The 20545-nt window shown below is 36.4% G+C and overlaps 1 protein-coding gene across 3 annotated transcripts in view; it reads left to right on the top strand.

The window, feature by feature from the left end:
- MGAT4A (alpha-1,3-mannosyl-glycoprotein 4-beta-N-acetylglucosaminyltransferase A) overlaps positions 1-20545 on the top strand; it is a 119623-nt gene that overhangs the window by 37480 nt on the left and 61598 nt on the right. For 2 of the 3 annotated variants that reach the window (XM_027620755.1, XM_027620756.1), the window contains exons 3-4: positions 8785-8952; positions 11301-11441. In XM_027620755.1, the coding sequence (XP_027476556.1) occupies positions 8785-8952; positions 11301-11441 (309 nt within the window). The remainder of the gene's footprint in view (positions 1-8784; positions 8953-11300; positions 11442-20545) is intronic. The other variant, XM_027620757.1, reaches the window with a different exon arrangement.

Below are 20545 nucleotides of genomic sequence, written 5' to 3'. Positions count from 1 at the left end.
TGACACTAACTTTGACTGGCAGAGGGGAAGTACTCTGTTACTGTTTTCCATGTGGCCTCTACTGATAATGCATTTGGGGAGCACGTTACTGCTGAAGGATAATGTAAGTAATCCTCCCTCTTCACACAGTCTTCCTTTTTTCTTTTTTTTAAACTTATTTATTTATTCTAGAGAGAAAGAGAGCATGAGGGGCAGAGAGAGAGAGAATCTGAAGCAGACTCCGTGCTGAGTGTGGAGGCTTTTGTGGGGCTCGATCTCATGAGCCCGAGATCATGACCTGAGCTGAAACCAAGAGTTGGATGCTCAACTGACTGCGCGACCCAGACGTCCCGCACAGTCTTTTCTGATATCACCTGTGTGTGTGTGTGTGTGTGTGTGTGTGTGTGTGTGTGTGTGTGTGTGTGTGGCCTTGTTACAGTCTGGAGAGAGCAAGTTTTTCTTGGCATGTTTTTATTTGCTCCTGTGGTGTTTCCATGATGCTGGCTTCTCCAGTACTCAATCTGGAATATTTGAAGCAAAAAGAAGAGACTCAGAGAACTCACTGTTGTGTTGTTTCTTGGGTTCCACTGTCCCTTCTATCTGCCTTCTTCTCTCTACCTTTAAGTCGTCTTTGTATTTGTAATATGTAATGTCTAGGGTTTTTATTATAGTTAGTGGGAAGGCTAGGGGGATCTCTGTTTTGATCTGTAATTGGAGTTTAGAGGGATATTACCTGTCGCTCCACATTCATTTTCTGATTTATTGAGTATTTGTGAAATGTTTTCCTGTCAATTTCCTTTTTTTTTTTTTTTTTTTTGGCCATTGTGGTTCCAAGAAGGAAAAATCCTAAATTCTCAATTGTTTTCAGTGAGACAAAAGACAACAAAATTAGTGTCTCCAGGCAAGTGGACTGCTCATGCCAATTGGAGAAAAAAGTCCTCAGTAATATAAAACAAACACAGCAGAGAAGGTGGGGATATTGCAGGGTGGATGGGGGGGGAGTGTGAATAATACAAAAGAAGAAAGAGGTGAGAGATGGGAAGTTTGTGGACGAAAATGAGAAGTTCAGAAAGAAACACAGAAGAATTTGAAAAGGGTTTTGCAGAAGAGTATTAGGAGAGAAAGGTGGCAAGTAAGAAACAAGAGGAAAGTAAAGAGAGAGGGAAGAAGAAAGCATGAAATAGATCATAAAAGGAATAACCAGATCTAGCGAGGGCAATACAGAAAGAGGACATGATGTTTGTTGGTAGGGCTATCTGTAGTGTAGGACTGGCTAATGGTCAGTATTCTGCTTTTTAAACAAAGGTGATTCTAATGTAGAATGTAATGCTCTGTCTTGAGAAATTCTTCATGAGGAAAATACATACCATTATATCTTTTAGGATACAATTTTTCCTTTGGGAACAAAGCGCTTCTTTGGAAAACGTCTGCTAATAATTTTAAATACTCAAGGAAAAGAGTTCATAACTGTCTGATAATGTGTACTCTGAGCTCCTTATAGCTTGATGAATTTTTAAAAATCAGGTTTAATAAAATCATTGTTGATATATTTTGAAAGTAAAGAATGGTTGTAAACATATGGCTAAGTATAGTCTAGTAAGCATCATCCTAAGTTATGGAATTTGTTGCTTTTTTCGTCTCATGTCACTATTGATAATGGAATTTGGGACTTTAGGATAATTGCTAAAAAGAGATTTCCCTGTCCTTGGAGAAATCAAGGAAAATTACTTGCAGCTATTTAGATTAAGAAGGTATATGCAACATCATTTGATTATCTTAAGGGATTGTGCTTTATAAGGTCAGTGGATAGATTTTAGCTTATTAAACCTCTACATGAAAGTCTGTTTTGAATGACATTGTTAATGATTATATTACTTAAGGGACATCTCAAAAACAGTGATTTTATTCCAGAAAACTTCTCAACCATAACTTGTCTGGTATTCATTCACTAGGTAGGATTCTGTTTTGTAAGCATAGTGAAAACATTCTGTGAGGGAACAAAGAAATTTTACTCATTGTTTTAATTTAAAGTTTATGATTCTGTGTATCTATGAGCCCCATTTTCCCTTTTGAGTTTAGAAGGGTGCAGGTCTTTTTCTAATCCATGCTTGTATGGTGGATCCTGAGTGGAATACTCCAGAAACAGGGAATGATTTTGGTAATTCTACATAATTTTTAAGAGGACCTTGGAAATAGGTGTCCACTGGATATTTTGAAATCCCTCTGTGCCCCAAGTGTAATCTTGAGGATTATGTCCTGAACATTCTGTCCCTGGATCCCTTAACATGTAAGCCAGAGAGAGGAGAAGCAGCTAGTAGATAGCAGAGCAGAGCTATATAAATTTCTAGGCTGCTTGAGTCTAGACCCACTTTGAGGACAGTATTGGTTATCTCAGTTGCTGCTAAGCAGATGTCTTAGCATCACCTTGGAGCTTGTCTGAAAAATTTTTTTAAGAGGGGTGGGGCGGGGCAGAGGGAGAAAGAGAATCTTATGCAGGCTCCACACCCAGCATGGAGCCCAGCGTGGGGCTCCATATCACAATACTGAGATCATGATGTGAGCAAAATTAAGAGTCAGACACTTAACCAACCGAGTCACCCAGGTGCCCCGCTTGTTTAAAATTCTTAAGTACCGTGTCATACCCACTGAATCAGAATCTCTGGAGGTGAGGTCCAGAATTTTGTTTTAACAATTTCTTCCACGTGGTTCTTATGCACAGGAATGTTAGAGAATGAAATACCTCATCTTGTTTGTAACTTTTAGCTATATCCATTCTAATTAGAATTGTCTGTCCAAATTCCATTCAACCTAAGTCATTTGGAGTCCTGTTCACTTGTCTTTTGGCTTTTCTAGACTAGTTCTTCTAAATCCTTTCTGAATCCAGTTCTTTTTGTTTTTTAAGAGATTTTTATTTTTTATTTTTTAAAGATTTTATTTATTTGACAGAGAGAGACACAGCGACAGAGGGAACACAGCAGGGGGAGCGGGGGAGGGGGAAGCAGGCTTCCCGTGGAGCAGGAAGCCCAATGCGGGGCTCCATCCCAAGACCCTGGGATCGTGACCTGAGCCGAAGGCAGACGCTTAACGACTGAGCCACCCAGGCACCCATTTTTTAAGAGATTTTTAAATGAGAACCTGCCCATAATTTCATCTGGGTCTTCTATTTTAAAAAACAGTTGTCTAAGAATGATGAATGTGAAATGAAATGTTTTTCAAAGGCAATGATTTCCTGAAAAGTAAAGCTTGTTAAATTGTGGAATCTATTTCTTTTTTTTTTTTTTTATTTTAATTTTTTATTGTTATGTTAATCACCATATATTACATCATTAGTTTTTGGGTGGAATCTATTTCTAAGGGAGCTCCTCACTCATATATATATACATATATGTGTGTGTGTGTGTGTGTGTGTGTGTATATATGTGTGTATATATATATATATATATATTTAAGTATTTGTGTGAAATAGTTTGTTGTAGTACTAAAGGACAGAGGGATGAACCAGATTATTTATCAACATTCTTCCTGGTGCCAGAATTTTATTGTTTAATATATTTTAAAATTAAATTTAAAAGTGGGTTTAATTTTTGGTAATTTTAATTTTAACATAAAAAGTCAGTTTTTAATGTTAGCTCATAGAATTCCATAGTATCCCCACATCTTGCTAATAAAGAGGTACTATTTGAAAAGTGAAGGTTTTTGCTCTGTTTTTTATATATTACATATTGGGTATTAGCTTTTAGTACCTTTTCGTTTGTGTTAATTTTTCATCTATATTGTTCACACATTTTTAAATTAAATTGTTGAGTCCAAAGCTGTTTTTAAATTGTTGAACCACATGAAATTGACATTTTTGTCAAAAATCAAATATCAGCAATTTCATCTGGTTCAACCTAATAAGTCTTTGAGGACCTATAGGTACACTTTCCCGTGGAAAACTGGCTTGATTATTTGTTTGAGGGAAATAAAGTGGTTTCTTTGGAAATTTTGTATGTTTTAGAGTCTTAGGTTCACACAACATGATTTGTACTTTCATTGTCTCATCTGGATATATAATTTTCTGCAATTAAAAAAAGTTAGATTCGGTCTACAATAAAAAAAAAACAAACAAAACTAGGCATTTCCCAGTAAGATGATAGTATAAGAGTTCCCACACAGTTTCCTGCCAATCCCCCAACAGAAACTGATTGAAATGATTAAAGAAAAGCAAAAACAAGAATTGTGTTACTAATGTTGAGAACAGAGAATTGTCAAACACGTGATCACTAATTTGAAGGAATTTTTTTTGTCTGTTATGCTAAAGTTTGAACTTCTGGGATGACCTATCACTCTCCTCAAGGGAGCAGTGTAATACTATGGGAAATATAGGTAGAGAAAATTCTAGAAGTCACTAGTGAGCCTGTGTTTGGGTGGATGACGGAGGATGGACTGCACTCCTAGGAGGGCTGTGGAGAGATTATATGTAACTCTTTTCTGTTGAGCGGAGCCAACAGCGTTCTGTGGTATTCCTAGCAGGTCTAGCTGAGGGCTTTACCACACATACTCTTTTTCATTGACATGGCTTTCTAGATGGGAGTATGGACTTGCTCTGATGTCATGGAGAGAACCCTTTTAATATGGAAAGATGGAGTTAGAAACCAAGGATGGTTGTGAGAGATGGGAAATGACCCATTTGGAGCCCTTTCATAGCTGTGGGCCTTGGGCTAACAGCAACACTAGCATCTGGGCTGAAAGAAAATACTTAGGACTTTATCTAGCACTCTGTGGGCCCAAGGGATCTTTTCAGAAGCCTGGCCAGGTCACCTCAAAGCAGGGCAGTGTTTTGGAATTAGGGGTGAGGACATTTCTCTGCTAGTACTAGTTGCTCTCCCTACTTGGTGAAACTGGCCTCTGGGAAGTGGCTTCAAAAAGTACCAAGAAAATGCACAGAAGGACAGAGACTGCCCTCATGCCCATTCCTGCCTTCCCAATCAAGAACTGCTAAAAGACCTAACCTGTGTACCATCCAGTCTTCCAGCTTACTTTTTTTTTTTTTTAAGATTTTATTTACTTGAGAGAGAGAATGAGAGACAGAGAGCACGAGAGGGAAGAGGGTCAGAGGGAGAAGCAGACTCCCCACTGAGCAGGGAGCCCGATGTGGGACTCGATCCTGGGACTCCAGGATCATGACCTGAGCCGAAGGCAGTCGCTTAACCAACTGAGCCACCCATGCGCCCTCCAGCTTACTTTTTAAAAACTTACTTTTTAAAAAAAGTTTCAAATGAAGAAGAGTTACAAGGGCAGTACAAAATGACTTTTTGATACATTTCACCTGTTGTGACTGTTTTGCCTCTATAATCTTTCTATTTGTAGATAATTTGTTTCTTTTCAGAACTATTTGGGTATAAATTACAGAAATTATGCCTTTTTACCCCTGACTAATTTAATGTTTATTTCCTGGGAACAAGGAACTCTGCTAAAGTACTTAAGTATGAGTATCAAATTTAGGAAATTTAACATTGGCATAATATCTAGTCTGTAGCCTATATTCTGTTATTTTTTTTCCCCAGTAATGTTCTTTGTAGCGTTGAGTTTTTCTGGTCCAGGTTTCAGCCCAGGACCATGCTTTGCATTGAATTGTCATGGCTCCTTCAGTCTCTTTATCTGTGGCAGTTCCTCACAAGCCTTTGTCTTCAATGACCTTGACATTTTTTTTTACAGTACAAGCTTTTTGTTTTGTACCTTGTCTCTCAGTTTGGATGCGTCTGGTGTTTCCTTGAGATTAGATTTAGATTATGCATTTTTGGCAGGAATGCCACACAAATGAGACATGTCCTCTGTGCCTCACATCAGGAGGCATGTCATGTCTGTTTTCTGGTTGCTGATGTGAACTTGATCACTTAAGGAAGATACCTGCCAGGTTTCTCCATGGTAAAATTAGCATATTTTTTTCCTTTGTAAGTTAGTGAGTACTTTGTAGGGAGATACTCTGAAGTGACATACATACCCTGTTCCTCAGCACACTTTGACCTGCTAGTCTTAACATCCATTTTTGATTCTTGCCTGAATCAGTTATTGCTGAGACAGCTGCAAAATGGTGATTTCTTCCCAACATTCATCATTCCTTCTACGTTTATTATTTGGCACTCTGCTATAAGAAACCCTTCACCTTCATCTGTTATTATCAATATTTATTTTGTACTTAAATGTGTCCCTAATTTGGTCGGGAGCCACTTAAGTACCTTTGCTGTGCCCTTTCGACAAGTCCTGTGGTTTTTGTTTTTGTTTGTTTTTTTTAATAGCATTTTCTTACTTTACACCAGATTGTTTGAGGTTCATCTTAAACTTATTCTCCAGAGAGTTCTAAATCTCTTTTGGGTGGATGGTGTCAAGAAACCACAATCTCAGCACTGTGTGAGTATTCAGGAGAGGATTTTAACTTGCTCACATAAAGAGGGAAGAACTGCAGGGACCGTTCACTCGTGCTGATTTCGGATGCAGCCTACTTGGTGTAATTGGCTCTTGTCCACACTGTTTTAATTTCTATAGCCTTCTAGTGTGTTCTGATCTCAGAGCGAGTTCCCCTTTATTATTTTTTTTTCCTTTTTAAATACATTCTCTCCTCTAGGTGAATTTTAGAATCACATGTAAAAAGTCATATTCCAAAAAAGTTTCATTATTTTTTTTGAAAGGTATTGAATTGAATTTATTATTTAACTTAGGGTAGAATTTATCTTTTTTTTTTTTTTTTTTTTTTTTACAAATTTGAGTCTTCTCACTTAGGATTAAGAGGTGACTTCATGGGGCGCCTGGGTGGCTCAGTCGTTAAGCGTCTGCCTTCGGCTCAGGCCATGATCCCGGGGTCCTGGGATCGAGCCCCGCATCAGGCTCCCTGCTCAGCGGGAAGCCTGCTTCTCCCTCTCCCACTCCCCCTGCTTGTGTTCCCTCTCTCTCTGTCTCTCTCTCTCTCTCTCTCTGTCAAATAAATAAATAAAATCTTTAAAAAAAAAAAAGGTGACTTCATTTACTCTTAATATAGGGGTCAGTAAGGGGTGTGTAGTTTTAATCGCATGAATCTTGAGTATCTCTTGTTATAATTTTTATAGTTTTTGTTAGGCTATGCTTATTTATAGTTTTGTGTTTGTGAATAGTATCTTTTTGACATTTATTTAATGAGTTTATGCGTATGGACAAGTGCCTGAACTATGAATGCATAATAATGAATTTTATTGGACCACCACCCAGGTCCGTCATTAGGACCTTGCTGGCACCTCAGAGCTCCCTATATGCCTAACCTAATCACAGCGTGCTTTCTCCTTCCTTCCCTCCTACAGCCAACAAGTGAAGGCAGAATACAGCTGCTTACATGGCTGTCCTTGTTCAATATAGGGAAGAATGACAGTTGAGCAGGACAGACTTTTTTTTTTCCCTGCCACAAAATTCTGAAGAGATGTTTACTGTGTGGGCTTTTGTGTAAGGGACAAGGAACAACATAAATGCCTGTTTTTAAGACTAGCTTTATGAAACATGCAGATTTATTTTTTGTAAGTCTGTTTCTTACTGAGTCTATCCTTGAATAATGCAGAGATAATAGTATTAGATAAAAAGTAGTCTTTCTAAAGTGTGTTTTGTTTAGATGTCAAAATAGTAGCCTTGGATTATCCAGCTTGATACAGAAGTTGAAAACCATTGTTTGGGTTTCTCTTAGTTTAATGAGGTTGTGGAAATTACTCCTACTATTCCCATAGCCTCAGCTATCTTTCAGCATTGCTGATCGAGATTAACGAATGCTTTTTCTTCCACCATCTCTTAGATTTTGATGTCAGGTTCTGTCCTTAGGCCTCTCCTCACTCTGCACTTTGTTTCTCTGAGCTGTCTGATACTGTGGTTTCAATGCCTACATTTATCCTCATAAAATCCACTTTTATTTCCTAGACCAGGATTTCCTGACCTGTGATTCTCTCAAATTAAAACAGATGTCTTTTAACTGGGGTCATCCCGCTTTTTTTTTTTTTTTTTTTACATCTGCCTGATAGGGTTTTTAGGAATCAGGAATTTGGCCAAAGTCTGGCCTAGTGAAATCTTTGCAGAATAGGAAGTACAGAGGAAACGGCCTATGGAAATAAATAATTATGCTATAAGAGAGGTAATTTAATATTAGATATATTACCATCAGTTTCAATACTTCATCTCTCTGTCTTAATACAGATAAGGTCTTTATAATTGTTTGAACCTTTTGAGAAATGATGTTAGTATTATGCTTGCAGTGTTAATTCTAAAACCTTTTTCCCTTTTCTCCCTATCTTTACATTTCTTAAGTGATAAGTAGAAAGTGCTTGCATTCTTACAGATATTAAGAGCAACAGATAAACATAAGGGAAGGGAAGGAAAAATAAGATAAAAACAGAGAGGGAGACAAACCATAAGAGACTCTTAACTATAGGAAGCAAACTGAGGGTTGCTGGAGGGGAGGTGCATGGAGGACTGGGTAACTGGGTGACAGGCATTAAGGAGGGCACGTGATGGAATGAGCACTGGGTGTTATATGCAACTGATGAATCACTAAATTCTACCCCTGAAACTAATAAAACACTATATGTTTTCTAACTTGAATTTAAATTAAAAGAAATTTAAAGAAAGTCTCAGGAAAAAAAAAAGTTAGTGGAGGCTTTGTTATATATAACTGGTTGGGACTCTTTTATTTTCAGTTCTGTATCAATACATAAGTGAATATCTTTTTCTGGAAAATGTGACTTTAAAATTTCTGATCTTACAGTTATGTTTTATGTTTTTTTAAAATATATTAAAAACTTTTGGTTTTACTTCTAGAAAAACTGATTGCTTATCAACGAGAGTTTCTTGCCTTGAAAGAACGTCTTCGAATAGCTGAACATAGAATCTCTCAGCGCTCTTCTGAATTAAACGCCATTGTACAACAGTTCAAGCGTGTAGGAGCAGAAGCAAATGGAAGTAAGGATGCATTAAATAAATTTTCAGGTACAAATGATATTTTTAGTTTAAAAATTGTATTTTCAAGGGGTTATGTGAAGTAATTTGTTTGAAAGTCGTTTAAAGTAGCTTATCAGCCAGCATTTATTACTGTTTTCAGAGAGAAACATCACACAAAACTTTCCTATAATGGTAAATTATAAAACAATTTTAACTAATTGTTACATTTGATTTTGAGGGAGTAGTGTAATACTGATTTAGATTTCAGTTGGATAAATTTCCCCAATAGCAAAAAGCCAGATCTTTTATTTATTTTTTATTATTATTATTTTTTATTTATTTGACAGAGAGTGAGAGAGGGAACACAAGCAGGGGGAGTGGGAGAGGGAGAAGCAGGCTCCCCGCCGAGCAGGGAACCCCACACGGGACTTGATCCCAGGACCCTGGGATCATGACCTGAGCTGAAGGCAGGCGCTTAACGACTGAGCCACCCAGGCACCCTAAGCCAGGTCTTTTAAAAAGCATATTCCAAATGAGATTAAAAATTTAATTTTGTGTTTTTACATGTTTATGTTGTGACTTGTATGGACCTTAGATCGACTCTGGAGAACCTTTGAGCTATTTGAAGCAATTAGTACTCTTCTCTCTGACTTATAAGAAAAAAATATGGTTTTATTACAGTGTGTACTTTTGGGGGTATCTGGATCTGTTCCTTCTCTAAGAACTTGGGGTTAGAGTAAGATGAATGTCAATTAGCCTCTCTGTTTCTGTGATTTTCTTAGTCTAATAACTAAATTAACATATGTATATAATCAGTTACCTCAAAATTTATGTAATCTTTCAAGATTAATATACTTTTTCATTTAGCACCATCTTTTTCCATCCTTTATCATTCATTCCTCTTGTCTTAGATTCACTACCTGACCTTTTTTTAAGTTTTCATGCTCCGTGTTTCCCCTTCTGATTGTGAAATGTGTGTTATGACACAGTAACATTTAAAATTATGGAATGGTATAGATAATAAAAAATAAACCACCCATAAGCCTGCTCTGCCAAGTGTTTTTTATTAACATTTTTTATTTCCTTCTGGTCTTTTTTCCATTTATGTTTTTCTTCAAAATTGTGATTGTGTGTTAGAGCCCCAATTTTACTTTTGAAATTAGGCTATTAGCGTTTCACTGTGTCATTGAATATTCTTCAAAAATGCCATTTTCAATGGCCATATGTCAGCTAACCATATACCATAATGTATTAAATATTTTTCTAGTATTAGGCAAATGGGATTTTTCTGTGTTGTTTTTTCTCCCCAGTTTATAACTCTGCGATGAACATCTTCGTGTATAAATTGGTCACATTTCTGGTAGCCCTTATGTTATTTCATTACATTATGACTTCCTTAAAAACAAGGATCTATGACTAACATTTCTAAACACATGACACAGTGGCTGGGACAAAATAGATAATCACTAAATATTTATTGAGTGTATAAAAGTGAAATTGCTAAAAGGGAAATTATTGACTAGTAAGGCAGACATGTTTTAGGGTTTTCAGTGCTCTTCTGAATAGCTGAAACATATATCACATTATCACCAATATTTAATATTATTATTTAATCTTATGCTAAGTTGATAGGTTGAAATTGGTGTCTTGTAATTTATAATTGTTTCTTATGAAATTAAATGTCAATACAGCAGTCATTTGCATTTCTTTTGTGTATTTTTTGGTTCTTGTTATATTGTTAATGGAGTTTTCATATAGTTTTGCATGAAATCTTCGAGGCTTTAAGTCCTTACTGCTAACTTCTGTATTTTAAAGGTTAAATTATAATATAGTTGGAACTTTAAAACAATACTGCCTACTAGATTGAGTTCTTATTTCATATTATATTAAAGGATTCATTAACTCCTCTAAGGAAAATGGAAAAACTATTTGAAAGTTAGGATCTGTATGGAGCATTCTCAAATTGTGCGGTTTAAATTATTGTACTTGTATTTTTTTGAAAAAAAAAAAACTTCCATGTGAAAATTCAGTAAAATAGAATAGCATAAGGAAAGTGAAAGTTATTGGTGGTGAATGTGCTTATTATATTTTCATAAATGGGTAGCATGTTTAGAGTGTGTTCCGCAGGGCCTGAATTCTGAACCTTTATAACGGCAAGTGATGAAAGCATTCCGCCTTCTCAGGGTACTTCAACTTCTTCAGAGTGCTGTCAACATTGGGACTCTGAGACTCTGGTTGCAGAAGTGTCCTTTTTCATTTTAAATGGAGATCTTATTCACCAAAGTATGAAATCGGGAAAGTTCTAGTTCTCATAAATTTTTACTGCTATATTTGTAAAATTAGCAACTTCTGTAAGTAAGGCGCTCCTGTGCATTAATTATGCTTTTCTGTTTTAGATAATACCCTAAAGCTATTAAAGGAGTTAACAAGCAAAAAATCTCTTCAAGTGCCAAGTATTTATTATCATTTGCCTCATTTATTGCAAAATGAAAGAAGCCTTCAGCCTGCTCTGCAGATTGGTAATGGAAGAACAGGAGGTATGTTTATTTTGTTTCTTACTGTGGTTGTACTGCTGGTCTTAATTGGATCTTGGAGTATAACATTGACCATTAGAAGCCTGGCAGGTCAAAGAAGAAAAATTCCTTCTCTCTGCATAATAACTTAGGACTCATTTACGTTGAAAGGAGCTATCTATTTTTCTCCATAGATCAGAGTATAGAGCTGAAAAGGGTCATGAGAAATCTGGTGTAAGCCCCATCTCCGGGCAGAAAAATGTTTAAACCTTTTTAATTTTTCTGTTTTAAAAATTTGAGATGACTTTTTTTTCTTGTGTATTCTTTCAACATTAATAGTTCTCACAGTCTCATCAAGAGAGGTTTTCTTATGTTTGCCTCTGCTTTTTCTTAGAGAGCTGGAAGGCATATAATCACTTTCATTTAACCTTTCAGGCAATAATAGAAATACTTTGGGTTGCTTTTTTTCCCTCATATAGTGAAAAGATAGTTTATCGCATTTTTTTTTTCCTTCTGTTAGAACTGCCAGAGCTTGAATTTTCCTTGTGGGCCCTACTTACTGTTCTTTCATGATTTTTATTCCTCTATTTTGACTTTGTTAATCTTTTCTTTGGAGATTTTAAAATGTAGATAGCAAAATATGATTTTGCTCCCCTAGTGAGTCTTTTGTCTTTTGTTAAAACCATTACTTGATAGATACTGAAATTCATCTTTGTGATAATGTTTATGAAAAGACTGATTTAATCTACTTTTGATTCAGTAGGATTCTTAGGTATTTTACTTTGTGTGTTGCATTTTCTCATATTATTTGATCTATTAGCATAAGCTTTTATATTTGTCTTTTTTTAGTTCTGCCGTTTTTCTACTTTATGAATCATTTAAAATTGCACACTGCCTTCCTAAGGAAGTGATAATTCTTAAAATATCATGTTCAGACTAACTCATTCTTCCATTTCCTTATTGATTCAATAAATATTTATCCAGTAGGTGCTGGATGTACAAAGACTAACAAGATGTGTGGTGTACTCTAAATTATTTTCTTTAGAACATTGATCATTAATTATTTCTGAAGTTGGTATTATATCTCTCCCTTTAATAATCATTATTTGGGTAGGATGTCTCAGTCATTTAGTACGTGTTGGTGTAGATGATGTCTTCATTAATAAGAATATCAAATGAAAAGAAAGTACAAGTATTTTTAAAGTCATTTAAAACTTCTCACAACATCTAATAGGTTCTCCTATAGTAGCTCCTTGTTATTTTGTGAATGTGACATTCTCTTACCCTTTTGAAGATACTTATTTTCCATCCCATTTGTTTGACTTTATCATAAATATAATGAAATCTTGGTCAACCAGATTTCCACTAGTTAACATTGTTACTAAGCTGGCACTATTTTTGAGAGTTAGAAAAAGCAGAAATCTTGAAAAAAAAAAAAAACAACCAAGAAAACCCTCAGATTTACATTAAAATCACCTTCCTAAATCCTTAAGCAATGGTTCTTAACATTTTTAGAGTCAAAGAACCCTTTGGCTATCCTAGGAAAGCTATAAACTTTCTATTTAGAAAAATGTGCATAGAAAAAGTAATTCTGTGTATAATTTCTGGGATCTTGTGGAACTCCAAAATCTTTTTAGGGACTTTATATTAAGAACTTCTGGTGGGTTTTTTTGTTTGTTTGTTTGTTTTTTGTTTTTTGTTGTTGTTTTTAAGATTTTATTTATTTGAGAGAGAGAGAGAGAGAATGAGATGACAAGCAAGGGGAAGGGCAGAAGGAAAAGCAGACTCCCGCTGAGCAGGGAGCTCGATGCAGGGCTCGCTCAATCCCAAAACCCTGGGATCATGACCTGAGCCAAAGGCAGGCACTTAAGCAACTGAGCACCCGGGTGCCCCTTCTGTTTTTTACATCAAAGAAAAACTGTTTCTTGCTAAAAATTCTGTTCTTCAGTGGTCAGGCTGATTAAATAAGGAACAGCACTCAGACCAGTTAAGTCTTCCTAAGACTAAAGAGGGAGAATGTGTTCCAGCATCTACTGACTGTCTAAAGAGGGGCTTGAATTCCTTTGTGAAGAACAAAAAACTGCCAGCCCATCCTACCCACACCATACCTAGATCCTTCCACGGAATTTGCAGGTTGCAATAAATAGATACAGCAACTACAGATGAGTAAAAGGGCATATTGTACAATGAGGGTTACAAAATATTTAAGGAAACACACATTGTGGATGACTTAATACTCAAGGAAATAGAATTTGCAGAGCAAGCAGAATATAATTTAGAAATTACACATCATATATTTTAGAGGGATGAGAGGCCAGTTCATAAAGGATCAATTGGATATCTCTGTGTTCTAATTTCATTGATTGTATTTAAAATTTCCATATAGATGTACTAATAAGCAGAGTAGAGACAGCTGAAGATCAGATTAGCAATCTGAAAGATTGAGCTGTGTAGTTCTTCTGGAATACTGCATAGAGGGCACAAAGAATTGGGGTAGACCAAAATTTTAACATCTGTGTAATAGAAATTTCAGAAGGAGAGTGAAGGGAGTGAAGAGAGGAAATAACCAAATATATAATAGAAGAAAATTTCTTTGAGTTGAAGAAACTGACAGCTCCTCAGATTCAGGGGCCATTTAGTGCTGAGCAAGATGGCTAAAGAAAGACCCTCCACAGGTTATTACCTACCAAAATGGCATTACTGATTGGTAGAGGACAGCAGGTTGTTTTCTGTGCTCGAGTGAAAGAAAATCCATGAGCACCTGTTATGTGCCGGGTACTTTGCTGGGTACTTTGGTACACAAAATTAGATGTGGTCCCTTGTGTTGTGGAGCTTCAATCTAGTAAAGGAGAATGCATGAGTTAAAGAATTAATTATGTAAATAATTGTACAGCTACAACCTTAATTGGTGATCCAAAGGATGCCTTGATAATATATAGAAGGGGCATTTGCCTCAATTAAGGATTTTAAGGAAGTCTTAAAAATGGATTAGATGTGAGATCAGTGAACTATGTAGTTACTGGTGAAGGTGGGTATATGAGTTGCTTAATTCTGCATAAAAATTACCACAAACCTGGTGACCTAAAACAGCATAAGTTTATTATCGTCTAGTTTTGGTGGCCAGAAGTCCTAAAATCAATGTGTTGACTAGGGTGTGTTCCTTCTGAAGCTTTAGGGGATAGTCCGCTTCTTTCCTTTTCCAGCTTCCAGAGGCTGGCTACATTCATCAGTGCCCCTTCTTCATCTGCAGATCTCTCTGTGACTCTGACCTCTTGCTTACATTGTCACATCTTCTCTCACAGACTCTCCTACCTTCTTCTCATAAGGACCCTTGTGAGTTCATTAGGCTCACCTGGTTATTCCAGGATAACCTTCCAATCTCAAGATCCTTAGTCAAATCCACAATATCCCTTTGGGCATGTTAGGTGATATACTAAAAAATTCCAGGAATTAGGTCATGGACATGGTAGGGACAACATTATTATGGCTACCACATGGGAGAAAAAAGTATTCCAGAAAATGAGAGGAGCATCACAAAAGCCCTGTGATGGAGGGGAGCATGGAATGTTCTAGAAAATGAGAGAAGGTCACTGTAGATGAAGTGTAGAGTGAGGGGAAGCATGGAATAAGATGAGACTAGAGATGTATTGGAGACAGACAGTGCAGGACCTTGCAGACCATTTACTGGATTTGGGCTTTTATCCTAAAAGCAGAAAGAAGCCACAGGTTCTGTGAAAAATGCTATTGTTACTTTGATACATATTGCATTGAATCTGTAGATTGCTTTGGGTAGTATGGACATTTTAACAATATGGATTCTTCCAAGCCATGAGCATGGAGTATCTTTCCATTTGTTTGTGTCATCTTCATTTTGGTTCATCAGTGTTCTTTAGTTTTTGGAGTATGGGTCTTTTACCTCCTTGGTTAAATTTATTCCTTTGGTGCAATTGTAAATGAGATTATTGTTTAATTTCTTTTTCTGCTATCTCATTATTAGTGAATAGAAATGCAACTGATATCTGCATATTTTGTATACTGTGATTTTACTGAATTCATTTATCAGTTCTAGCCGTTTTTGGTGGAGTCTTGAGGATTTTCTATATTTAGTATCATGTCATCTGCAAATAGTGAAAGTTTTACTTCTTCCTTACCAATCTGGATGGCTTTTATATCCTATTCTTGTCTGATTACTGTGGCTAGGACTTTGATTCCTAGGTTGAATAACAGTGGTGAGAGTGGACATCCTTGTCTTGTTCCTGATCTTAGAGGAATAGCTCTCAGTTTTTCACCATGGGGTGTGATGCTAGCTGTGAATTTTTCATATATGGTCTTTATTATATTGTGGTATGTTCCCCCTAAACCCACTTTGTTGAGAGTTTTTATCATGACAGATACTGGATTTTGTTAAATGCTTTTTCTGCTTTTATTGAGATGATCATATGGTTTTTGTCTTTTCTCTTGTTAATATGAGGTATCATGTTGATTTATTTGTGAATATTGAGCCACCCTCTCATCCCTGGAATAAATCCCACTTGATTATGGTGAATGATTTTTATCGTATTGTTGGATTCAGTTTTCTGATATTTTGTTGAGGATTTTTGCATCTATGTTCATGAAAGATACTGGCCTATAGTTTTCTTTTCATGTAGTGCCTTCCTCTGGTTTTGGTATCAGGGTAATACTGGACTCATAGAATGAATTTGGAAGCTTTCCTTCTGGTTTTTTTTTTTCCTTTTTCTTCTTTTTTTGGAATAATTTGAGAAGAATAGGTATTAACTCTTCTTTAAATGTTTGGTAGAATTTACCTACAAAGCCATCTGGTCCTGGACTTAAATTTTTTGGGAGTTTGTGTGTGTGTGTGTGTGTGTGTGTTTTATTACTGATTCAATTTCATTGCTAGTAATTGGTCTGTTCAAATTTTCTATTTATTTCCTGATTCAGTTTTGGAAGGCTATATGTTTCTAGGAATTTATCCATTTCTTCTACATTGTCCATTTTGTTGGCATATAATTTTTCATAATCTCTTATGAAAGTTTATAAGCTTTTGTATTTCTGTGGTGTTGATGTTATTTCTCCTGCTTCATTTCTGATTTTATTTATTTGAGTCTCTCTTCTCTTGATGAATCTTACTGAGGGTATATTAATTTTCTTGATCTTTTCAAAGAACAACCTCCTGGTTTCAGTGATCTGTTTTATTGTTTTTTTAAGTCTCTATTCCATTTATTTCTGCTCTAATCTTTATTATTTCCTTTTTTCTACTGGCATTGGGCTTTGTTTGTTCTTCTTTTTCTAGCTCCTTTAAATGTTAGGTTGTTTACTTGAGATTTTTCTTGTTTCTTGAGATAAACCTGTGTTGCTATAAACTTTTCTGTTAGAACAGCTTTTGTTGCCTCCCAAAGATTTTGGACTATTGTGTTTTCATTTTCATGTTCTCCACATATTTTTTTATTTCCTCTTCTATTTCTTGGTTGACCCATTCATTGTTTAGTAGTTTCTTATTTATCCTCATGTATTTGTGTTCTTTCCAGATTTTTTCTTGTGATTGATTTCTAGTTTCATACTATTGTGGTTGGAAAACATGGATGGCATGATTTCAATCTTTTCCAATTTATTGGGACTCGTTTTGTGGTCTAACATTTGATCTATCCTGGAGAATGTCCCATATTCCCTTGAAAGCAATGTGTAATCTGCTGTTTTGGGATTGAATGTTCTAATATATCTAATTTATCATTCAAAGCCACTCTTCCCTTGTTGATTTTCTGTCTCAATGATCTATCCATTACTGTAAGTGGATATCTCCTAATATTATTGTAGTACTGTTAATTTCTTCCTTTATGTCTGTTAATAGTTTTGTGTAATTAGGTGCTCTCATGTTGGGTGCATAAATATATACAATTGTTTTATCCTTCTGTCAGATAGTTCCCCTTATCATTATGTAGTGTCCTTTGTCTCTTTTTACAGTCTTAGTTTTATAGTCTGTTTTGTCTGATAGAAGTTTTGCTTTCCCAGTTTTGTTTTTACTTCCATTTGCATGGTAAATGTTTTTCCATCCCTTCGTTGTCAATCTGCATGTGTCTTTAAGTCTGAAATGAGTCTCTTATAGGCAGCATATATATGGGTCTTGCTTTTTTATCCATTCAGTCACCTTATGTCTTTTGATTGGAGTATTTAGTCCATATCATTTAAAATGATAATTGATAAGTATGTACATAATGCCATTTTGTTACTTGTTTCATGGCTGTTTTGCAGTTCTTCTTTTCTTCTCTTGCTCTTTCCTATGTGGTTTGATGGATTTTGTTAGTGTTATGCTTGGATAACTTTCTCTTTGTTTTCTTATGTGTCTATTACAGGTTTTTTATTTGTTACCATTAGGTTCATAGAGAACATCCTATGTGTACAGCAGTCTACATTAAATTGATGGTCACTTTTTGTTTAATACATTAATCACCAAACATTACATCATTAGTTTTTGATGTAGTGTTCCATGATTCATTGTTTGCGAATGACACCCAGTGTTCCATTCAATACATGCCCTCTTTAATACCCATCACCAGGCTAACCCATCCCCCCACCCCCATCCCCTCTAGAACCCTCAGTTTGTTTCTCAGAGTCCATCGTCTCTCATGGTTCATCTCCCTCTCCAATTTCCCCTCCTTCATTTTTCCCTTCCTGCTACCTTCTTTTTTTTTTTTTTTTTTTAAAAACATATAATGTGTTATTTGTTTCAGAGGTACAGGTCTGTGATTTAACAGTCTTACACAATTCACAGGGCTCACCATAGCACATACCCTCCCCAATGTCTGTCACCCAGCCGCCTCATGCCTCCCACCCCCACCACTCCAGCAACCCTCAGTTTGTTCCCTGAGATTAAGAGTCTCTTATGATTTGTCTCCCTCTCTGGTTTCATCTTGTTTCATTTTTTCCTCCCTTCCCCTATGATCCTCTGTCTTGTTTCTCAAATTCCTCATATCAGTGAGATCATATGACACTTGTCTTTCTCTGATTGACTTATTTCTCTTAGCATAATACCCTCTAGTTCCATCCACATCGTTGCAGATGGCAAGATTTCATTCCTTTTGATGGCTGCGTAATATTCCATTGTATATATATACCACATCTTCTTTATCCATTCATCTGTTGATGGACATCTAAGCATCTTGGCTCTTTCCACAATTTGGCTATTGTGGACATTGCTGCTATAAACATTGGGGTGCACGTACCCCTTCGGGTCCCTACATTTGTATCTTTGGGGTAAATACCCAGTAGTGCAATTGCTGGGTCATAGGGTAGCTCTATTTTCAACTTTTTGAGGAACCTCCATACTGTTTACAGAGTGGCTGCACCAGCTTGCATTCCCACCAACAAACAGTGTAGGAGGGTTCCCCCCCTTTCTCCGCAATCCCCGCCTACATCTGTCGTTCCCTGACTTGTTAATTTTAGCCATTCTGACTGGTGTGAGGTGGTATCTCATTGAGGTTTTGATTTGGATTTCCCTGATGCTGAGCGACGTTGAGCACTTTTTCATGTGTCTGTTGGCCATTTGGATGTCTTCTTTGGAAAAATGTCTGTTCATGTCTTCTGCCCATTTCTTGATTGGATCATTTGTTCTTTGGGTGTTGGGTTTGATAAGTTCTTTATAGAATTTGGATACTACCCCTTTATCTGATATGTCATTTGCAAATATCTTCTCCCATTCTGTCAGTTGTCTTTTGGTTTCATTGACTGTTTCTTTTGCTGTGCAAAAGCTTTTTATCTTGATGAAGTCCCAATAGTTCATTTTTGCCCTCGGTTCCCTTGCCTTTGGCGATATTTCTAGGAAGAAGTTGCTGCGGCTGAGGTCGAAGACGTTGCTGCCTGTGTTCTCCTCTAGGATTTTGATGGACTCCTGTGTCACATTTAGGTCTTTCAACCATTTTGAGTCTATTTTTGTGTGTGGTGTAAGGAAATGGTTCAGTTTCATTCTTCTTCATGTGGCTGTCCAATTTTTCCAGCAGCATTTGTTGAAGAGACTTTTTTCCATTGGACGTTCTTTCTTGCTTTGTCGAAGATTAGTTGACCATAGAGTTGAGGGTTCATTTCTGGGCTCTCTATTCTGTTCCATTGATCTATGTGTCTGTTTTTGTGCCAGTTCCATACTGTCTTGAGGATTACAGCTTTGTAATAGAGCTTGAAGTCCGGAATTGTGATGCCGCCAGCTTTGGTTTTCTTTTTCAACATTCCTCTGGCTATTTGGGGTCTTTCCTGGTTAACTACTCTAAAGGGATAGAATATGACTCTAAAAACAGTCTAAGGTGACTGTTACTGTATATTGTCTGTGTTCCTTTCTGGTCTATGTTACTTTTAGGCTCTCTCTTGGCTTAGAGGACCTCTTTCAGTATTTCTTGTGGGGCTGGTTTCATGTTTGCAAATTCCTTTAGTTTTTGTTTGTCCTGGAAGCTTTTTATCTCTCCTATTTTCAATGACAGCCTAGCTGGATATAGTATCCTTGGCTGCACATTTTTCTCATTTAGCGCTCTGAATATATCATACCAGTCCATTCTGACCTGGCAGGTCTCTGTGGATAGGTCTGTTGCCAATCTAATGTTTGTACCATTGTAGGTTACAGATCTCTTGTCCTGAGCTTCAGGATTTTCTCTTTGTCTCTGAGACTCGTAAGTTTTACTCTTAGATGTCAGGGTGTTGACCTATTTTTATTGATTTTTGAGGGGGGTTCTCTGTGCCTCCTGGATTTTGATACCTGTTTCCTTCCCCAAATTAGGCTATAATTTGCTCCAATATACCTTCTGCCCCCCTCTCTCTTTCTTCTTCTTCTGGAATCTCAATTATTCTAATATTGTTTTGTCTTATGGTATCACTTATCTCTCGAATTCTGCCCTCGTGATCCAATAGTTTTTTATCTCTCTTTTTCTTAGCTTCTTTATTTTCCATCATTTGGTCTTCTGTATCACTAATTGTCTCTTCTGCCTCATTTATCCTAGCAGTTAGAGCCTCTGTTTTTGATTTCACCTCATGAATAGACTTTTTGATTTCAACTTGGTTAGATTTTAGTTTTTATTTCTCCAGAAAGGGTTTTTCTAGTATCTTCCATGCTTTTTTCAAGCCCAGCTAGTATCTTTATAACTGTCAGT

This window comes from Zalophus californianus, chromosome 8 (assembly GCF_009762305.2).
Source record: "Zalophus californianus isolate mZalCal1 chromosome 8, mZalCal1.pri.v2, whole genome shotgun sequence".
Classification (NCBI taxonomy): Eukaryota; Metazoa; Chordata; class Mammalia; order Carnivora; family Otariidae; genus Zalophus; species Zalophus californianus.
The sequence above is the reverse complement of the archived record's forward strand: the minus strand, read 5'-3'. Positions and strand labels throughout refer to the sequence as shown.